General features: G+C 40.9%; 1 protein-coding gene and 1 long non-coding RNA gene across 4 annotated transcripts; one reads left to right on the top strand and one right to left on the bottom strand.

Annotated features, from left to right (window-relative positions):
• Nucleotides 1-7913: 7913 nt before the first annotated feature.
• On the bottom strand, nucleotides 7914-18099 carry foxi3b (forkhead box I3b). Of its 3 annotated transcripts, none has more exons than XM_072717757.1 (5): nucleotides 15549-18099; nucleotides 15324-15395; nucleotides 13247-13285; nucleotides 9380-10097; nucleotides 7914-9137 (listed from the first exon to the last, which is right to left on the bottom strand). In XM_072717757.1, exons 4-5 carry the CDS (start codon nucleotides 9972-9974, stop codon nucleotides 8566-8568), a joined length of 1167 nt encoding a protein of 388 aa, XP_072573858.1. In that variant the 5' UTR covers nucleotides 9975-10097; nucleotides 13247-13285; nucleotides 15324-15395; nucleotides 15549-18099; the 3' UTR covers nucleotides 7914-8565. The 3 variants fall into 3 exon arrangements, with proteins under 3 accessions (XP_072573858.1, XP_072573857.1, XP_023677051.1); XM_072717756.1 differs by having other exon boundaries at nucleotides 15324-15398; XM_023821283.2 differs by lacking the exons at nucleotides 13247-13285; nucleotides 15324-15395; nucleotides 15549-18099 and adding an exon at nucleotides 11776-11833.
• Nucleotides 11767-15530, top strand: LOC111848910 (uncharacterized). The gene is made up of 4 exons (XR_002839417.2): nucleotides 11767-11870; nucleotides 13127-13232; nucleotides 13473-13568; nucleotides 14464-15530. It is a non-coding gene; the product is annotated as an uncharacterized lncRNA (long non-coding RNA).
• Nucleotides 18100-22892: the final 4793 nt, after the last annotated feature.

Below are 22892 nucleotides of genomic sequence, written 5' to 3' on the forward strand. Positions count from 1 at the left end.
GGGACCGTGGAGCAGGTTGGAACAGGATGTCTGTTCTTGGTGCAAGGTCTGGGAGAGGACTGTGGCGAAAAGGGGAAGGACAGGGACACAGCGCCCCGCCTCCCTTTGTCTCCACGTTTCTGTCCCTCACGGGACGATTGCCCTCATCTTTAGTGCCATCCCTCAGTTTAGTACCCTCACTCGCCTCTCAGACCGCCTTGGCAGTTCCCCAGGCACGTTTGCTGTGCAGGGACAATGCCGCCCTCGAAGTTGGAAAGCAGTATTGGCAGGACAACGAAGAAATATTGCCAAGACAGTTTCAGTGAATGACATAAAAATTAAACGTTTAAAATTTATTTGAATACATTTGTTACAATAATGCTAAGCCTACCCCCCGCCCCCCCTTCCTCATTCCCAGGTGTTCACATGTAAATCATGTCAGTAGTGTCTGTCTGTATAGGTGTCATATGTGTATTGATGTGTTTTTTTCTCCTGGAAAATTACTGAGAAATTACAGATCAGTCCTAGTGGTAAAGATGCAATGAAAAAGTTAATTTTGCTTTGCATAGCTGCACGTTTTGGATTTTATCTTTAAAAATCCCCTGCAGCAGGGTGTTCCTTTAATTAAAGATTGAGTTTGTTGGACTGAGAACAAGGTTAACCATTTTTTGCAAACCAGGAACTGTTCCTGTTGCCAGTGTCAAACATGCTCTGTCATTGGCTGGCAGGATCACCATCTAACTAATAAGTTGCCATCTCATCCAATAGGCTGCATTGTTTGTACTCTCAGTCAAGACATTTAACTAAACTGGCCTCCATAAATCACATCTCGAATTATAAATTTGTATGGTTAAAAATGTAAACACTGTTTAAAGTGTTTGCTAAATGCGGAAAGGCTTCGGTGGCTGAGGCTGTTTGCTGTGCCCCCCGCATGCCCCAGTCCGTTGGGAGGTCCCCCAATTCCTTTTCAAGCTGGAACTGAGCAGTTGAATCCGGCCGATGCCAGCCTTATCGGGGCAAAATGTCAACTGTTAACGGGTTGCTGTCGCCACGCATGTTACACAGAGGGCCGATTACGGCTCCTCAGGGATTTACAGAGCAATGCAGAAATGCTTGTTTCTCTCTGCTGCTTCAGGGGATCATTATTAGGTAAATTAAACCTTATGGGGCAGAGATGGATGTGGTCAAACTAAAAAAGGCAAAAACAAATTCATATTTTACAAATATGTGCAATCTGGCCACACAAAACCCAGAAATGCCTTTGCAGGCCAATAATAACTCACCAGGAGTTTGTATTCAGGTGATTGTTTTCAGTTTCCATTTTTAGATGACAAGGACACAGGCTGTTATGCAAATGCCATTGTAATTTTGGGGATCTGGACAGAGAAAGAAGAGGGGAAAAAGTCCCTTTGTAAGAACACCCCCCTTTCTGTGAGACACCCTGATCACAGGCAGACAGTCAGACGTTAAGAGGCCCGTCTAGCGCTGTCAGAGTTTTGGGACTTAGTGTAATTTGTCAGTTTTCTTTAAAGCCGTCAAAGCCTTTTTTGAGAGTTTACAGTTTAAGAGGGATTAATTTTCATTAAAAAGTCACAGCACAGGTGTAACTTACGCTGCCAGCTATTTGAGAGTGGAAGGACTAAGGCGTCTACTGGCAGGTAGGGTATCATACGCATAATGACACAAATGGTATCACACCAAAGTGACATGCTGACATGCTATACAGAGATGTTAAAACGGCCTTATCGTACTGGCTTGTTATTCTAGCATTGCTTGTTCTCACATTTACACTGCAGATCGCAGTGATCTCCCGCCTTTCTGTTATCACGTTTCATTTATTATATTACATAAATTCAAAGTAGGGCTTCCCCACCAGAAGGATCTGTTCCAAAACTCTCATAAAGAATGCCATGTATTTGCAAACACACACACACACACACTCCGGGAAGCAGAGGGGCACCCACATTACGGTGTGACCAAACTGCTTTTCCCCACGTGGTCTCTATTCCTCTTTTCGCCACTTTGATGCTTACTGCAGCAAGGACCACACTGCAAGGAAAGACAAGCCAAGAGGTACCGTTTTTTTTTTTTCTTTCCATTTCCTCTATTTTCTGTTGGGAGTACATGGTTGTCATGCTGCCTCTGTTTAGGGGTAAATAATTGCCTTAGGGTATGGCAAATGACCCTGTAAAAAGACAAGACAATAATATCAAATTGTGATACTATGTATCACAAAATTGCATGTCGCATTTTGAAAATACACCATTGAATTAAGTGAATTAAAGTGGAAACAGGAAGGCTGTGGCTGTTCCTTTCGATGCACCACATAAGTGGCATTTCTTTTTGGAGCCTTGTGATTTCTGTCATTTTTGAGACATTCCTAAGTGACATTGATAGAGCTGACATCTGTACCATGGCTGGCTGAACCTTAACCCTGAACGAAATATGCAAATCTGATTCCAAATGAAGGAGCCCCCAGTTATAGCAGCCCAGTGCTGGGACTGACCTAGATGGATGAACCCTGACCGAGAGCCCCTGTTTTTGTCACGGTTAACAACAATAAACAAACTCAGTATTCAATTATGCAAATGAACTGTTTAAGGGGTGGAAACAATGACACTACGCTTACATGCAGACTAAGAAAATTGAATTGTTGTGTTAGTCTGACTAAAACCGTATTTTTAAAGTATATTTAAACATGTTAGTCTAACTGAAATTGTACTAAATCAAATTTCTCCAAGTCGGACTAAGACATCTAGATAATGCGATTGGGAGTTGATTTACTCCTGCATGTACAATATGCCTTCAATCGGACTCAAACTGGCCTATGCGCTCTGCACATGCTCCACAGCCCAACACAAGAAACACGGAGCATAGCAGAGGACGTACTGGACGTACGAAATGTACAGCGCTGTAAAGCTGTCCAATCCACCGCTCAACTAAAGGGCGCTTTTACACCACACAGGGTACCGTACTTTTGGTACTTCAAGGTGTTGGTTTTCCAGTGACGTAAAAACTTGTAGCAGCACCGAATGACATCACTACGCAAGGCGGGGTATTTTGTACTGATTTTGGGGAATGGTTGTTGTAGGACTGGACACTGTGCGATATTAATGCCAATATCACATGTTATGCACATTCAATTGTTACATCACTGGTCAGCTAGATTAAGATCAGGCTTTTTCTTACCTTCAGTTTGTTACGGCTATTATAGTGCAGGTAAGTCTCGCTAAAACATTTTACTCTGTCATAGGGAAAAAAAAACTAGCAAGTTTTGCAATTTTGCAACTATTAATTTTCAAGATTATCTAATATATGTTTGAAAATCAGTTTAAAGTTTGCTTTTGCATGAGTGCTGCATGCATTCTCCTAGACAATCATAATCATTTTCATCCTTGATTGCTGTGTTAATCACTCCTAGATGGGTTTGTCAGGGATTTATGTTGAGCTCCTTTTTTGTTTCATAAATGCCCAATATTTATTACACAATTACATTGCAATATATGAAAACTTTCCAATACCATGCTGTAATAGTATATCATACACAATATTATATTTCTTGTTATGCTATCCTGATGTTGTTGTATCTGTTCTTCCGACCAGATCACAATTAAACTCACTTCACTTGTGTCCACACACCCATTATTTTTATTTACTTATTTATTTATTTTAATGTCTGTGATGTAATAGGTTCACCGGGAAAAGCCCAATACTAACAAGTGCAAAGGAGCCATATTGCCACCTACTGTAGCAGAGTTGGACGTCCTTTGGTCAATAAATCGATTCCCCTCCCATGCATGAACACTGGGAGAAGGACAGCAGTACGATTAAGTGGCATAGTCGAGCTATAACCATACCTCAACTTAGCTGTGCATGTCAACATACTGACTGAAATGAGCTACAGGCAGATCTATCTAAATACCTTGATTAATTGCTCATTTATTCATTTACAGTCCTTCCAGTATTCTTAATTTGTCACATAATATCTGGATATTGTCTGGTGTCTTGAATCCACTAGTGGATATATCTTTACATAATACAATTCCCATCTGGGCCTAAAGGCATCACAGCGTAGCCTAACAGTCTTGAAAAGGTATTTGCACATCATGTCTGCTTGTTAAATTCAAATTCTTTTCATAGCAGGATTCGACACAATCACTAATAAGTTCAAAAGCCTGAAGCTGCAAAAACTCATCAGAGAAGACAAAACATTGTTTGAAATGGGACGGAAACACTATCAGAAGAATCATGCACATCCGTTTAAAATCTGAGCCCTGAGAATCGGCTCAGTGACCCAATGAAAGGCCTTTGGTGCCTTGCTAAGGCTGAAGGGCATGGGGTTAATTTACAGAGTCCGGGAAGAATGTCCACCTAGGAGGTGACTGGCCCTTTGTCTCAAATGATGTCATGCTTGCCCTATGAAAGATAAGTGAAAATGTCTTGTATTTTTTGCCATTTATTTTGCATCCATGTGCACCCCAAAGTGCACGTCCTTCACCAGGAAAGATAAGTGAGGATGCTGGTCTCTGTGAGGACATATAGAAAAAAAATGTTTAATGTTGATAGTCACATCCATAGGCAGTTAGCAATAAACTTCGGTGCTGCGTTCATTACTTGGATGGGCAACTTTAACTGAGTTAGCTGTTGCAACAGGGCAGCCAGAGATTACAGCAATCAGATAAGCTCCCATTCTCTGGTTTTGATGACTCAGCCAGACTAGCCGTTGACCCCTTTGAAGAAAGCAAAGAAAAAAACTACAAAAAAACAATTACTTCAGCATATCCAGCTTTATGAGCATGAACTTGCATGCACAGAACCCTCTCTACCATCATTTAGGCAGAGAGTCATTCCTACTAAGCGAGATGACCTTACATACTCACCTGTAATCGAGCATCTGAAATACTATTGTCATGTTCCACCCAATTTCAAAGAGGAATCAAAACCAGTTTATCTTTCACATCTATTGCAGAACAGTAGATTTACTGAAACAAAATAGATTCAAACATGACATATTCTTGGATGATTAAATGGCTTTCTAACCTCACATATGCTAAAAAATAAGACATAGATATCTCCTTGTGTGTGACAGATACGACGTACACATAACAAACTAAGTTATGTAAAACATCTTTCACAAAATGAACAAAAAATCGAAAGCAAAAAAATGATATAGCCATTATCTATATAAATTTAAAACACAAATGAACATGCATAATACTCATAATGTATTCCTTTTTACTTTATGGCAATGTGTAAGGAGATTATGAGAGTACTTATTATACATTCTTGAAAGAAATCATGTTCAAATTCTTTTAAGCCAAAAACATTAAAGAAATAAACATAGTTTATGTGGCACCTAACATAAAAGACAAAAAGTGTTTCTCCAAGAAGATGTCTGCCACATTGTACATTAAAAAGACGGTTATTTAAAATAAGTCAATGTCCCCTTATGTTAACTTGACACAATAAGTTATTACATTAAACATTTGTGCAAGATAGCTGTCGCAGATTACGTTACAAATTGGTAGCTGATCAAACGGTTAAAATTAGCCGTCATGCCCAACCAGGTATCTACTAGAAAAGTAAATGGACGTCCATTTCAGCCTTTCGGCCCTGAAGGGCACCCCCCTTAAACCACCCCCCTCCCCCCCAGTACTCACACCAAAACAACAAAGGATCCACAGCACCTGAAATTTGCATAGCATGAAAGTGCGACTGCTTCATTTGGGACCTTTATTACCTTGGGTTCTGTTGATCACACAGGGGAAGTCATTCAGCCTTTTCCCCATGTCTCCCCCAAGGCTAAAGCCAGTGGGTTTGCATGCTGTACTTTACAACTCCTCATGAACCTGGAAGCTATATTAGGTGGGCTTTTGTTGATTGCTTGAAGCAGGGGTACCATAAAGGGGGGAAGTTAGAACAATTCCAAGGGCCCCTGAGTGACAGGGGGCCTAAAATATCAGAAATGTATTGGTTGGGGCCCAATATGAGATGTTGTCATAGGGCCCACAACCTCTAAGGGCAGCCTGGCTAAAAGAACCTCTCTGTGATCCATGTTTATCACAATGTCCTTAGGTGAAGCTCAGATTTTCAGCATCCTTCTGTGAGGTAGTTTTTCTGAATGTGTTGTAATTTTTTTGACCATCATTATTTATAATAAACAGAAATAAAAAATCTATTTTGTTAGTCTTATATTTTAATCTTGTTAATTTATTACTATTATTTTTTTTACCTAATTAGTATATTATATATTTTATAGTATAAAAGTAGTTATATATTGGCAGTGAGGCTTCTTTGACAGTAATTTACAGACACCATTCCAAATGAGGTAGCCCTGCCTCGTCATCTGCAGCTGAGGATGTCGGCTTGTGAGTTAGTGTGTTCTTGAAGGTCTTGAAGATGTAAGATGGGACACAGAGACTGGCATGTTTCCACTGAGCGTGAACCTGGAGCTGACATGACACTGTGTCACGCTGCTTTGTTTCCCCTGATTGCGGCTGTCCTCTGTGGGACACATGGGAAGATTGTGTGTCCCCCTCGCAAGCACTCTGCCCCTATCTGTCCTCTGGCCGCCTTCGCCCAGTCAGCGACCGGAGGCTCACCGAGGGGTGTGAGAAGAGAAGGGCTATGGCGATTCTCACACTGTGTTCAGGAATCAGTTAAACATCAATCACGGCATTGCGCCGTTTCAAATTACACCGCGGATGGGAGGTGCTCTATATATACGCTCTCACCTTTCATCAGTCCGTCTTCTCTTCTTTTTATCCACAGGCTCGATCTTGCGTTCATTAGTGTCCTGAAAAGTTGACATGGCACCAAAAATAAACATTGTTAAAAAGAGTTATAAGAGGAGCACCTGGTAGAGAGCCTGAGAGCCAGTGGGTGAAGGTGACTAGCAGGATAGGGGAAGCTGGATGAACGGGTTCCGTTTCTTCAGCGTTCATATTTTTTTCCGTCAAACCTGTTGTTTTTTTCTGTGTTTAACGGTTTCTTTCTCTCCCGTTCCAATTCCTGGCCCCGACCGTGTATATCTCTGCTGGCATTACCCAACTGAATCCGGTCGGGACTTCTTGCAACAATTTATTTAATAATTAAAGAGCATGGCATTCTTAACTATTTCTGATTTGCTTTTACCTTTGTAAAAGTACATGTGTACTCGTTTGCGCGTATTTATTTGACCGTAATCAGGTTATCCAGCCATGCGGCTTCAAAATCAAATATCCTTTAGGCAAATGACTTACATAACTAAACATCTCAAACGTCAACATAGTAACATATATGGAAAATAAACTCAAGAACCCAAAGGGCATGATTATCCAGCTTGAAATATTTACTAAAGTAATTTAGAATTTGTACGTCGCTCTAGGGTACAACAGTTGCTCCTTTTGGGACTTGGCACAGGCAGCCTTTAATGATAATGATTAAGTCCTACGTTCCTTGGCTCTTGCCATGGTCCATGGCTCCCTGTGACAGATTACAGCTACATCTATTGTAATGTTTTCATTAACTAGAAACTGAACTGTAGGCAAGGAAGTGCCTTTCTGCTAGCTGTCAACGTCATGTCAATACAATACTGTCCATTCTGGAAACATTAAGAGCTTTCTCTGTAGAATTTAGAATTCTTTGAGTTGACTAGACAAATAAAAGTCTAAATAATATTTTGATGATTTGAATAATGTGTTAAATATGTATTTTTATCATGTCAAAGAGCCTTAGCTTTGACCATTTGCCCTGTCACATTTAGGGTACATACAGAGGTGTGTGTCAGTACTGAGTGAATCCCCTTTATATGCTATACCTCCTTTTAAAATGTCAATATTTTAACTACATTAAGTTAGTGATGAGACACAATTTTCTTTGAGCACAGGTAAAAGTTGTTGTGATGGTGAATAAAACATCAAAGTGTTTTCTTTTTCAGTATCGATATTCACACATTTTTCATCGTAATATATGTTTATTTGCTTTAAAACCACATTAAGGCCCTTGTTTACAGAACCACAAGACACTCCACAGATGTATGTATCTCTATGCACATGACCACTAATGCTGACCCAAATGACTGCTACTAATGGTAAACATACAAGACTGCACAACATATATTACAGGCATAATACATAAATATTACAGGCATAATACATAAATATGTCATATTGTCATTCTTTAACAAGAGGCCAGTGACAGAGTATTATTGTTTCTTTGCCTGTCCGCAGTTATCCCAAGATGGAAAAAAATGGGTGTCGAGTGTCCTGCCTGAATGTCTGCATCAGGCTGTAGGCGATAATATCAGGACAGACAGTTGGGCTGTTTGTATGAAAGCTGGTGTCAGCAGCAGAGCTGATATGAGATCAGTTCACAGATGTGAGAGCTGATGCTGAGGCAGGCGGTGGGGGCGTGGGACTGTCTGCCCTCTTCTGCTGCCTGCTGACTCAGGAGTTCCTGTGGGAGCCAGTTCTCACTGTCCCACGGGCAAGCCGCCCAGCTGGGAACAGGAGCACTGGCCCTTCGCTTCGGACGGCGGCTGCGCTTCGGGGAAGGAGAGACGTCATGGCCTTACTGGCAGGTGACATGTCACCTGGCTGCAAGTCTTTACACCTCAGTGCCCTCCCGGGTGTAGGTCATCCCAGTTGAGCCCAGGCTTGGGTAGAAGTGGTTGTTAAACTGGCTAAGCATGGACCCGCTGTAGCCGAGAGATGAAGGGGAAGGTGAGGAGGAGAGAGCCGACACCGGGGGCAGAGGGGTGGCCCACTCTGGCATCGTGGAGTTAGGGGAGTAGGCACCAAAACCTGGGGTGGACGTGGCCCTTGAGGTTCCATCCCCAGGCAGGTTCAGTGACATGGCACGGGTCAGGGAGTCCTCTCCTACCGCCAGGGGCCCCGCCGTCACCCCAGACATCTCAGAGAGGAAGCTGCTGAGGCAAGGAGCAGGCCCGCTCGAGGTGGGCGTAGGGACTCTTTCTGGTGTGCTGGAGATGTCAGGCACACTGCTGGAGTTTTTGGGGCTGCCTGCCCCGCTGCCATCCCCTGACTCGGAGCTCAGAACCCCCCCTCGCGCTCCATCTCCTACCAGGGAGTCAGACTTTCTCTTTCTCTTACGGCGGAAATTGCCGTTGTCGAACATTTTCTCACAGTTGGGGTCGAGGGTCCAGTAGTTACCCTTGCCTTAAAAAAGACATTGAGGACCACCAATAAGAATTTGTCTTAAATAGAGTGGAAAGATTATAGACTATACTATGCATAAACAATATATAGAAACGGAATCCACAAGTTAGAAAATATGTGTGCTTTCATCTTTCATAAAATAGTAGAGCTATTCACCTAAACTATGATATTCTACTGGGTCAAGCTCATGAAGAAAACCTGTCTGGATCAGGGAAGGGCAAAAGTAGGAATAATTTGCTTACCAGGGTCATCCTCGTCCCGAGGAACCTTCTTGAAGCAGTCGTTGAGGGACAGGTTGTGCCGGATGGAGTTCTGCCAGCCGGCCTTGCTCTTGTTGTAGAAGGGGAAATTGTCAGCGACGTACTGGTAGATCTGACTAAGTGTGAGTCGACGTTCAGGGGCACCGTGGATGGCCATCGCAATGAGAGCAGAGTAGGAATATGGCGGCCTGACCAGCTTCATCAGGTCCTCCTGGGAGGGTAGGGAGAACCAATTCAGCTCCCCTGGAACTCCACCTGTCCCGCCAGCGCCCAGGTAGGGCCTCTGCATGCCGTAATGCTGGGGGACAAATGGAGGCCCCGCAGTAGCAGGGCCACCCCCCAGATATGGTGAGCTGTTGATCCCCGAGCTATTGAACCACAGATATGGATTTGGGGAGGCGCTGGCATATTCTCCCAGTTCATAGGATGCCGGGGTAGTCCGTTGCGGACTGGGCAGCGAGGGCGGAGCGTAATAGCTGTCGCTGTACAAGCCGAGTTCTGGAGGTTCCTGCCCCAGGTTGGGGAACTGGGGACCACACCGAGGAGGTGACTGGCCCTGTGACTCAAATGATGTCATGCTTGCCTTCAAAGCTTCTTCTCTTTCTCTAGTCGTTACACCTGTCTCCTTCTCTGTGTCTCTGGTTCCTGGAAACAGTCTGCTTCTGTGGCTCTCCCTCTCCCAGTCAAATAGACTTGCACTCTGTCCAGACAAGTAGAAATATCAGCTCTGTCACAATCTGTTACCTGTCTTACCTGGGCCTTTTATACACCCAGGCCTCCTCTGATTGGCTGATGTTGGTGTGTGTCACAGCATCTACTTTCCATGTTTTTGTATGCCAGAAAGTTTCTGCAAGGCTTTGAAACACAAGAAAACAGGAAGAAAGGAAAAATTTCCACAGTATTACTGTAATTGTTCTATAAATAAAAATGGAAAACATGTCTGTTGAAGTGTCAGCTAATAATTTTTCTGCCATTATTTGATAAAATCCAGATTTAAGGTGGTTTTAACCCATTAATTTAATTCCAGTAAGTAATAAGTAATATCTTCATGAATGTATGAACCTTAGCAATGAATCAAGAATTAAAATTGCTCCTCGTTTCTCATAAATTCACATGTTCAATTCACATGTTCACTTGTGTACTGTAAATGTCACATTTTATCACAGCTTTGTAATTAAAACGTTATTCGGAGCTGGATTGTATTCATTTATTAATCTTATTCACCTGATCAAATGTGTCAGATTTCTTAACAACTGATCACTACATTTTTTAAATAAATGGCCTTGGTCTACTTTTTAACCAATATGCTAACACGAATTAGTTTGGTTACATGACAAAAAACACTGGAAAGTAAATTAGAATAAATGTTTAAATTACATGATTATTTCGATACAGTGACATTAATGCTATAGACTTTGGTGAAATATTTTGTAGCTTTTTAATGTATATGGTTGTATTTGTAGTAATAATCTATACTTATTCTTCGAATATAATTCAGATTATCGTATATTTGAAGTGGCTGTAATACTTCTGCAGTTTTCATTTCTGTGTTTGAAAAGGAAGAATTTTATTTTAATTTATTTAAAATTATATATACATATATAATTATTTATATATATATATATATAATATATAGGCCTAAAATTATATATGTATATATAATTTTAAATAAATTAAAATAAAATTCTTCCTTTCCTATGTAAAGTTATTCACACAGAACTTCCCCCGTCTACATCTGTCATACACGTAGCATAACGAGTTAAATAAAAACGTTGGTATTCGTAACTTTACTATTTAGAGTACTCAGGTACTTGTCATCAGTATATGTTTTTCCAGGTATCATGTAATTATATACATATATATATAATTAGTCAGTGTTTTCCTGTATGTAAATGATATTGCCAGCCCAAATGGTCCTGTTTGTCTGTGTGTAGTTGTGTGTCCAAGAAGCGTTTTCAGTTAAGGTTAAGGTTAAATCGAGCATTTTTTAAATTTTTTTAGTTGTGTATGCATATATACACGTATCATGTACATCAGTCGGAATATGAAATCTTTTTTGTACATTTTCTTCAATTGCCATAATCAGTGTATAACATTGTCGTTTGCCACATTTTTAAATCAGGTTACCCTTGTCTAATTACTCGTCGATACTTTGGGACATGAGTCTTAAAGGTTTTATTTTCATTTTTGGTAACATATCAAACCGCGCCAACTCTCTCAAGTATAAAAACTGCAGCCCTAGCACATGTCTCAATCCTCAAAAGATGCCGGGTACTATAGCGCCGCTGGGCGGATAATAGGTCACACAGCGGGCGCGCGCTGCTTTACAAGCCAATCACAGACAGTAGGGTTTCGGGCGCGAACGAGCATGACCTCACCGCCAGAGCCCGCCTCCCAGCCTTGGCGCGTGCAGTTTCGGTTGAAGGACGACACAGGAGGGTATACGGTGGCAGCTGTGAGCACCTCTATGAAAGTAATAACACCGGCCTAAATTACCTATAAATACACATTTTTACCCCAAAATCGTGATTATTTGTACGACATAACTAGTAAACAACTTTAAATATTATCGCTCTATTACCTTGCCACCGTCGTTCTTAAAAGGAGGCGACGTCAGGCTAGATATTAAGTGGTTAACTAGGAAAACGATACAACTGGGTGCCTTAATTATTCTGTGTATTTGTATGTGTTTCAATTTTGACCAGCGTCGTTTGTGGTTGTGGGTTTTAGACGGACGATAATATCAAAGGACAGACAGCGTCAAGTCCAAGAAATGGAGCGATTGAGCAATGATTTGCAGAATCTGTTAGAAAAAGTGGAAAATATGTCAGGTAGATCTAGAAAACTGCACTGACAAGTTGGGGTATTCTGCGTTTTTTGTAATCGATTGCCATATTGTAGAATACATCATCTAATGCAGCGAGGACAGCATTATTTTTATATTAGTGTAATACATACACATTACACTATATTATAATATATAATAATGTAAATTATAATTATGTATATGATAATAAAACATACTCTGGGATTGAAGTGATGATTTTAATGCTTTTGAGAGGCAGGGAGAGGATGGCCCAGCCCAGTAACCAGCTCCTTCCTTTAGTCCAGGTCATGTGGATGGCATATGACATGTTGGTGCTGCGCACCAACCCCGAAACTGGGCAACTTCTTAGGAAGCTGGAGGAAGAAGTTTTAAAATGCAAGGCTGTAATGAACAGTGGCTGTTTGCAGCCTGTTGCAGGTTATACAGAGAACCAATCTCAAGACACTGGGCTGTAGTTATGTCAGTTAGACCCTGTGTTGAAATTTAGTGTCATGCTGACTTGCACATCAGAAAGTTCAGCACTTCAGAATCCTCCTTTGTATCAGTTGTATTTGTAACATTGCTAATGGTAATATGGTGTGTTATACCCAAGTGTATGGAAGGCATTCATTATACACAATGTTCATCTGTTGGTAGTGGGAATTGACTTGTAGTACTGTTTTGTAATCTTCTTATGGTCAATAAATTGTTTATTGTGCCCTTGTGTATGGTCTATTCAGATGCACAGAATTTGTTCTCTTCAAGAAACTGTGAAAATCGCTTGTTCAAACAGACTACCACTGAAACTGCCGTTATATTACCCACTTATATCTAAAGCCTAGTTCTCACCAACACAAACTGTCGCAGTGCTATTTCTGTCAAGAAATACATTGGCTCTTTGCCTTTGTGTTACTGTATTCCAGATGGAGACTACAGAGAGGCACACCGAATGCCCTGAGCCATATGTTGATCTCGATCGCATCCTGAAATGGCTCGACTCTATGTCCGACAGCATGAACAAGCTCGAATGTGCGTGGACGTACCTTCTTTCTGGGTTATCCTATCTTCTTTAACATATAAACCTATTAAGGGGAAAAATATCAAAAATTAAAAATGTACAATAAGCTGTTGCATAAGTGTGCACACCCATAAACATACTTTGTCGAAGCACCTTTTGATTCAATTACTACATTCAGTCTTTTTGGGTAGGAGTCTATCAGCATGCCACATCTTGACCTGGCAATATTTGCCCACTCTTTCTTGTTTTAGAACTGTTGGGGAAAACCCCCACAACAACATGGGGACTACATGCAAACTGCATACCCATGGGGCCAGGGCAAAGACTTGAACCCTACCCTCAGAGTGGTGAGGCGGTATTGCTGACCACTGTGTCACCATGTCACCGCTTAGTAAAATGATCTGTAGGCAAACTGTTATTGATCCAAAGTGGAGGGAATGTTGAATGTGATATGAGCTGGGATCGTTCTCTTAATAATTATGGAGGCTAGGGTAGTTATGTATGCATATGTTTTACTTTAATAACAATTTTTAATATAAACATGCCATTAAGGGCGCTAACACTGGTGGTATACTATTCTTAGTTTAAGCTTCAAGCACTGCCCAATAACTTGTCTGATCAGGTTAAAAAAGTGATACATCCTCAAGAGCGATACGATGCCCAAGCAGTGAGTGAACTTTAAAATTGCCGTTAATAATCCTTCCTCCAGAATATGTGCTGACATACTCAATTTACACCCATCACACTGTACTTTAGGGGGATCTTCTTTGAGCCTCATGAAATTAAAGAAAACCCTTCGGGCCAGTAATGATGGAAGTATGATGAAACACTACCCCATATAAGCTATATTTTAACAGCTGGTCTCATTAAGAAGACAAATGAGGCAGGTTAGGGTCATAACGTTAGTGCTTAATTTACATAAGCTGATGCTGATTGATGTTGTGCTTTTTTTGTGCCCACAACTAGTGTTGTATGGATAAGGGGAACTAACTTTTGCTGTCTGCCAGTGCTTGGCACTAAAGAGGCCTGATATCATTACAGTATTAGTCAGTGTTTTCCTGTATGTAAATCATATTGCCAGCCCAAATGGTCCTGTTTGTCTGTGTGTAGTTGTGTGTCCAAGAAGCGTTTTCAGTTAAGGTTAAATCGAGCATTTTTTAAATTTGTCATATATGACCGAGCTGTGCATAAATGAAGTATTGAGGCATTATCACAGTGGATGTCTTTATCCATGTCTTCCAGTGAGCACCCAGCTTTTGCAGTACAGACTAAAAATGTGCTTCGGCTATCGAAACAAGATGACAGTTCTTTGTAAAGAAGAAGCAGTGGAGACAGTTTTTTCCTGAACTAGACCCTGAACCCAAAGATTGAGGATGGAGCATGGGAAGATAAGAATAAGTGAGCACGAAGGACTGGGCACAGTGATGAGTTATTAATGGCCCAACCAGTAATATAAGTGTAGGCGTTGAGAGGTGTGAGGTGTGGGTCTGAAATCACAGCAAATGATCTTTGCCTTTAATAAGGATGTAGAGTAAAAGGATGAAGGTAATTCTCCTGTCTGAAGCTGCCACTGCCATGACCACTGTGTCTGCTTGCACCTCTCGCCTACAGTATCAGATATATGTGTGTGTACACAAACTGCTTAGCCAACAAAATCCTCATGTTGTTTTATTTGCCAGTGGAGTGCCAGTTAGGTAGCTCATTTAGGCTGTTACAGTTATTCAGTTTAAAGTGCTTGGCAGTATAGATTTATTAATGTGAATTCATAGAAATTATACTCTGTTTTATATTTGTGTAATGCAGTATGAATGTTACTTCTGTAAAAACACAGCAATAACAGTCTGCTTTAATATCACAGTTACGTGAATAGATGGCATTTATGATAAGTAACAGAAACAACTAATTCACACGATTCAGATGGATTTCACAATGTGATGAAAAGCGTAACACATATGGAATTTATTTTACATGCAAAACTATCTAGAGCAATCTTACTATTAAGCTTGTAAATTTGTGAGTGCTGTTTAGGGATGTGGGTGTGTGAAAGGGTTAGGGTTCCATGGGATGTGTCAGGGGACAGTGCCTTTGGGGTCCAGACCCACCGTCATTTGCATTGCTCAGTATAAGCAGGATTTGCGTGTGCTGCTGTAATGTTTGTCTCACTTCTGAAGTTTCTGCTGTGCAGATACAAAAACAAAGTTATTTAAAATTGCAGTCATTAGCCAGCAGTCCAGTTTTCTACTTGTGAGTGAATGCCAGTGCACACAGATGCAGAATAAACTGAATAAACAAATGGTATTATTATGGCATTGCATATTGTTACGTGCCGTGTTTTTGGAATGTGTCCCTGAAGTCCTCCGTCCCTCCCGACTCTGTCATCATTCGCCGACTGCAACTTGGCTCCGCCTCCTCGTCTCGACCCAGTTATACAGTTATAACAATGACAATAATTATGAGATCACAGTGGCCACTGAGTATATAATTATAGTTGTCTTTAATGTTTTTATAGTTATTTTTATTACTGGTATAAGCTCATCATAACCCTATACTGGATAAGTGCTATGGGTGCATAAATGGATTTAATGGTACTACTCATATGACATACAATACCTCACTGGTGTTGAGGCTGGTTCCAGCTTTGTAGCAGACCGGGATGTTGCAGGTTTCATCCTGGTACAGAATCATTAGCATATATGGCTGTGGGCATAAATGCTTTCAGCCAGCCCCTTGCAAGGAAGGTACATTGAAAATCAGCACACAGAACCAGTACTAGGCGAACAGGCAGGAAGCGGGGAAGGATGAGTCAGGCAGGCCAGGATGCAGGATACGTGGGTTTATTAGGGGAAACACAGGGCCTAACAAGGCAGACGGCGACGAACATCAATGACAGATCTGGGGAAAACGGACTCAGGCGCGGACTAAATACACAGGACAAGAGGAAAATAACAGGCAACAGGTGATCACAATCAGGAAGTAACACGAGGTAACGAGGGGGGCCTGGCACACAGAAGTATCGGACAAGCAGGTCATGACACCATAGGTGCTCACACTTTTATATCTGTTACATATACACCTGTTGGGTGTGTTAAGTTGATTCCATTGTTATTCATACTTTTGCACATGTAAACATTTTAGATTTTAGGCCCCATGAAAGGGTATCAATTAGGGCCCCCAGACCAAATCCAGTTATGTTCCAGATTTTATCAGTAGTGCCGTATATTATTGTATCAAAACTTGAAATTTAAGTATTTAGGGGTAAAAACGTTCTAGAAAAGAAAAGCAATATACTTGCCGTAGTCAAAAACCCGAAAGCAGCCTTTGCGACGCCCGTGTTGAAAGGTAAGTATTCCGGGAGCTTTTCTTGCGCCGGCTTTGCTCAGCGGTTAGTTCGCTTCTGATGCAAATGCTCCACTTTTCCTTCCTGGGATCGGACCGCGGGCGCAGTCCGGCGTTTTTACTGCTTTTTGTTAACTTAAGGCTAGATTATATTTAAAAATGAACATATTAATGGTGCTGAAAATATGCAAAAATGGAAGGTCGGGACAGTTTACGTGTCTGCCTTGGTAGGGTGAAAGCAAAAGCTTTTGGTGCTATTTTACGAAACCTTATATAAAGTTTGCACAGGGAACGCGCGTGTGTGCAGCAGTCACAGATATACTGCGTCTCGGTGTTAATACATTTGACGTATTCTTTAAACCATAGTGCAATATACCGTAATTAACCTTTTAATATTTTATATACAACCCTGGAATCCGGTGAAAAGGCATTTCACTACACAGTAGTGCCGTGTATGATTGTGTCAAAACTTGAAATTTAAGGTTTTAGGGGTAAAAACGTGTTCGGCAATATTATCCTGGCGTTTTGCAACCACCCTCAGTTTGTCGGTTTAATTCAGCGGTTACTTCATTCAAACAGCTGTTTTCAGTGAACCTTCCTAAGAAAATCTTCTCGATCCACAGGCGTAGCCTGGCGTTTTTACTGCTGTTTTCAAGCCGAAACATAAGGCAAGATTACATTACTAAATTATATAACAAAATTAATGCTGTGGAAAATATGCAGACATGTGTATACCCTTGAAATTGTCCTATTCCCCCCCCAGAGGTGGAGATTTCAGGTCCAGAGAGTACAAATCCAGACCAAGATCACAGTCATACAGTATAGCCTTCATTTTTAAATGCATAGCTGGCAAAGTCTCACAGAGTTGTAGGTGTATATACAATGAAGGGTGATGATATGTACAAGGACAGGTTGAGCGTATAGAAGACACCAAAGAAAAGAACAGAACAAAACAAGACGTCCCAATACCTACTAAACAAAGAAAGCAAACCTAAACAAAAATCCGATCTACACTGCTGTAACTACAAAATAAAACTTAGAAGGGTAGTGCCTACCTCTAAAGTGTAGGCTATTTAATAAACAATTACTTATGTGAGACACAATGTAAATGTATGAGAAAACGGTAAATGTGTAACAAACTACGCGCCAGTGCACTTAACACGTTATTCGTGCATTTTTTTCTTAATTGAATACCTAATGTAAAGTTACTTTTTAAGCTATGGTGTATTAGCAGTTGATTAATAAATACTATCTGTAGATACGCAGCGCCATCTTATGGAAGGTTTTAGTTCGTCAGACATATTCTTATAAAGTTAATTTCCACCATGCAGTTAGTATGCCGTCAATATACTACTGGAGACGAGCTTACCGAGCGTGATGATATTTTCTGATATGCTCTAAAATTCAGTAGCCGGGAAGAACATTCAACTAATTACTTCGAAACTGTAAAGGTGAAACAAAAGAAATATGTTCTAGAAAAGAAAGGCAATATACTTGCCGTAGTCGAAAACCCGAAAGCAGCCTTTGCGACGCCCATGTTGAAAGGTAAGTTTTCCGGAAGCGTTTCTTGCGCCGGCTTAGCTCAGCGGTTACTTCGCTCGAATGCTAAACACTGCACTGTCCCTTCCCGGGATCGGACCGCGGGCGCAGTCCGGCGTTTTTACTGCTTTTTTTAACTTAAGGCTAGATTATATTTAAAACTGAACATATTAATCTTGCTGAAAATATGCAAAAATGGATGGTCGGGACAATTTACTTGTCTGCCTTGGTAGGGTGAAAGCAAAAGCTTTTGATGCTATTTTACGAAACCTTATAGAAAGTTTGCACAGCCACAGGGAACGCGCGTGTGTGCAGCAGTCACAGATATACTGCGTCTCGGTGTTAATACATTTGACGTATTCTTTAAACCATAGTGCAATATACCGTAATTAACCTTTTAATATTTTATATACAACCCAGGAAGCCGGTGAAAAGGCTTGATTGTGTCAAAACTAGAAATTCAAGTAGGCCTATTTAGGGGTAAAAACGTGTTCGGCAATATTATTTTGGCGTTTTGCAGCCACCATCGGTTTGTCGCTTTTAATTCAGCGGTTACTTAATTCAAACAGCTGTTTTCAGTGAACCATCCTAAGGAAATCTTCTCGATACACAGGCGTAGCCTGGCGTTTTTACTGCCGTTTTCAAGCCGAAACGTTAGGCCAGATTACATTACTAAATTACATAACAAAATTAATGCTGAGGAAAATATGCAGACGTGTATACCCTTGAAATTGTCCTATCCCCCCCCCAGAGGTGGAGATTTCAAATTCAGAGAGTACAAATCCAGACCAAGATCACAGTCATACAGTACAGCATGGGCGTCGCTAGGCCATTTTTAGGGGGGCTTTAGCCCCCCTAACATTTGTACTCAGCCCCCCTAAAAATTCTGCATAAACTTTACACAAATTGGTGATCGGCCACGTCCCCTTTAAATTTCATATGAAAACGGCGGCAGACTTCGGCTCCGCAACGTCTTTCAGCGCGGTCTTCAACTGAATTATCACAGACTGCGGCATCACAGAGCGAGGATTAAGCCAAGGTGTGTGTTTTTCGATAAATTGTTATATCTGCATCAGTGCAGTCCTTTTTCATAAATACAGTTTACAAAAAATGTCAAAATTTTCGCTGTGTTACGTCATCACACCAGCTGTTTCCTCTAGCGAAAAGGAAGCCCTTAATACTTACCCTATTAACCTATAGTCTACTTTATAAAACAATGATGCTGTTTTAATTGGAAAACCTAACTGTCTATATAAAACATTACACAGTGCATGGCATTAACTGCCATAGAGTTATGCACATAAATGATTAAAAACAGTGACAGACAGCATTCAATGCACTCGTTTTAACTGCATAGCAGTGTGATTTACAGAGATATAAAGTAGATAAGAGTAGATATAAAGTTTTAAGGGGTTGAATGTAGAACCTACTGTCTTATTTATGAGGAATCAGGAAGACTCATTTGAGTACTGATTCTGAACAAGCCAAATATGTCTTAAACATCTATGGGGGCTGAGCCCCCCTTAAATGAAAATCCTAGAAACGCCCCTGCAGTACAGCCTTCATTTTTAAATGCATAGCTGGCAAAGTCTCACAGAGTTGAAGGTGTATATACAATGAAGGGTGATGATATGTACAAGGACAGGTTGAGCGTATAGATGACACCAAAGAAAAGAACAGAACAAAACAAGACGTCCCAATACCTACTAAACAAAGAAAGCAAACCTAAACAAAAATCCGATCTACACTGCTGTAACTACAAAATAAAACTTAGAAGGGTAGTGCCTACCTCTAAAGTGTATTTAATAAACAATTACTTATGTGAGACACAATGTAAACGTATGAGAAAACGGTAAATGGGTAACAAACTACGCGCCAGTGCACTTAACACGTTATTCGTGGATTTTTTTTCTTAATTGAATACCTAATGTAAAGTTACTTTTTAAGTTATGGTGTATTAGCAGTTGATTAATAAATACTATCTGTAGATACGCAGCGCCATCTTATGGAAGGTTTTAGTTCGTCAGACATGTTCTTATAAAGTTAATTTCCACCATGCAGTTAGTATGCCGTCAATATACTACTGGAGACGAGCTTACGGAGCGTGATGATATTTTCTGATATGCTCTAAAATCCAGTAGCCGGGAAGATCATTTAACTAATTACTTCGAAACTGTAAAGGTGAAACAAAAGAAATATGTTCTAGAAAAGAAAGGCAATATACTTGCCGTAGTGGAAAACCCGAAAGCAGCCTTTTCGACGCGCATGTTGAAAGGTAAATTTTCCGCAAGCATTTCTTGCGCCGGCTTAGCTCAGCGGTTACTTCGCTTCTGTTGCAAAAAGTGCTCTGTCCCTTCCTGGGATCGGACCGCGGGCGCAGTCCGGCGTTTTTACTGCGTTTTGGCTAGGTTATATTTAAAACTGAACATATTAATCGTGCTGAAAATATGCAAAAATGGAAGGTCGGGACAGTTTACGTGTCTGCCTTGGTAGGGTGAAAGCAAAAGCTTTTGATGCTGTTTTACGAAACCTTATACAGTAGAAAGTTTGCACAGGGAACGCGCGTGTGTGCAGCAGTCACCGATACACTGCGTCTCGGTGTTAATACATTTGACGTATTCTTTAAACCATAGTGCAATATACCGTAATTAACCTTTTAATATTTTATATACAACCCAGGAAGCCGGTGAAAAGGCTTGATTGTGTCAAAACTAGAAATTCAAGTAGGCCTATTTAGGGGTGTTGGATTATGTGTTCTCATCTCATATGTTTGTATTATTTCTGATTATTAAGTTTTTTCCACGATGTTGACAAAAGGGTCTATTTTTTCTTTTCTGCGCATGTATAATGTGTGACACGATGTATGCTGCGTGTGGAGTGATTTCTTCACTCTTTCTGTAAGTTTTTCATGACAGCAGACGTGTGTAGACGTGTGTCTAAATGTATGCTTTAAAACGAAAATGTAAATACTGAAAAGGCGTAAAATAAAACACCAGTTTATAATATTAATCAGTTTATTGATTTACACAAATGAATGAAGAGAACATTTGGTTCATACATATGGAGGCAGAAAGCTCAACAGGTTATGGGCCCAGGAGAAGTGCAGGAGCATGGCAGAGGCTGGTTTTTGATGGCGACGAACAGAAGTACGAACTATGGGAAGTAAAATTTTTAGGCCACATGAGAATGCTTGGCCTAAAGGAAACAATACTATCCGCTGACGACAATGTCGACCGAGAGAAGAATGAAGAATGCTACGCAGAGCTAATTCAGTTCCTCGACGACAAAAGCCTGTCGTTAGTGATGAGAGAAGCAACCGACGACGGAAGGAAAGCATTAAAAATCCTAAGAAATCACTACGCCAGCCAGGGTAAGCCGAGAATCATTGCCTTATATACAGAGCTAACTTCTCTGAAGAAGGAACCAGAAGAAAGCATTACAGACTATATTATCCGAGCCGAAAGAGCGATAACGTCTCTCAGAAATGCTAAAGAAATGTTAAGTGATGGACTGATAATAGCTATGATTTTGAAGGGCTTGCCAGAATCATACAAACCCTTTGCCATCCACATCACACAAAGCAGCGAAGAATTGACGTTCGTACAATTCAAGAGTCGACTACGAAGTTACGAGGAGACAGAAAAGTTTGATCCCAAGACAAAATCGGACAACGTGATGAAAGCAGAAGCATCGACCGTGACATGCTATGGTTGTGGTAATCGAGGTCACATAGCCAGAGAGTGCCGCCAGAAAGCATCATCAAAGTGGTGTAACTACCATCGAAGCTCAACGCACAGCGACGAACAGACAGCCGAAAAGAAAGACGACAACGAGCAAACTTTCGTTTTTAAAGTAAGCCAACGTTTACTTCCCGAAAGCATTAAAGGAAGAGGACTAATGGTGGACTGCGGAGCAACATCTCACATCATTACAGAGAAAGCAAGATTCACACGGTTCGATGAATCTTTCAACCCTGCATTTCATTACATGGAATTGGCGGATGGAATGAGAATGAATAACGTAGCCTTAAAGCGCGGAGAAGCAGAGGTGTTCTTACAAGACGGGGAAGGAAAAACGGTCAAGACCATTTTAAGGAGAGCCCTCTTCATACCGTCATATCCACAGAGCATCATCTCCGTTCAAGCTGCCACCGAAGATGGAGCAAGAGTGATCTTCCAAAAGGGCCAAAACGAACTCATAGGTGAAGACGGTACTGTGTTTCCAATCAAAGAGCACGAGAGACTATTCTACTTGAAAACGGTAAATGAACCAGATCAATGTGATTATGAATATGCAAATGATATGTGTGCCAGAGATAAAGTAAACTTAGCATGTGATGTTAAGACATGGCATAAAATCATGGGGCACTGTAACTTTGATGACTTGTTGAAATTACCTAAACTAGTCGAGGGTATGCAGATAAATGATAAAACTAAAGTAAATTGTAACATATGCATAAAAGGGAAGTTCACAAACTGTAGGAGTAGAAAAGCAGATGCAAAAGCTAATGCCCCCCTCGAACTGGTGCACACTGACTTGGCGGGTCCCATTGAACCAACTGCTTCAGAAGGGTACAAATATGCCATATCATTCACAGATGATTATTCAGGTGCCATATCAGTGTACTTTCTCAAAAATAAGAGTGACTCAACATTAGCCACTGAAAAGTTTTTTGCAGACAGTGCACCCTATGGCAAGGTAAAATGTATAAGGCACAGAATACACTAGTAATGCGTTCCAATCCCTTTTGAGAAGAAAAGGGGTTAGACATGAGACATCATGCCCGTACTCTCCGC

This window comes from Paramormyrops kingsleyae, chromosome 10 (genome assembly GCF_048594095.1).
Source record: "Paramormyrops kingsleyae isolate MSU_618 chromosome 10, PKINGS_0.4, whole genome shotgun sequence".
Classification (NCBI taxonomy): Eukaryota; Metazoa; Chordata; class Actinopteri; order Osteoglossiformes; family Mormyridae; genus Paramormyrops; species Paramormyrops kingsleyae.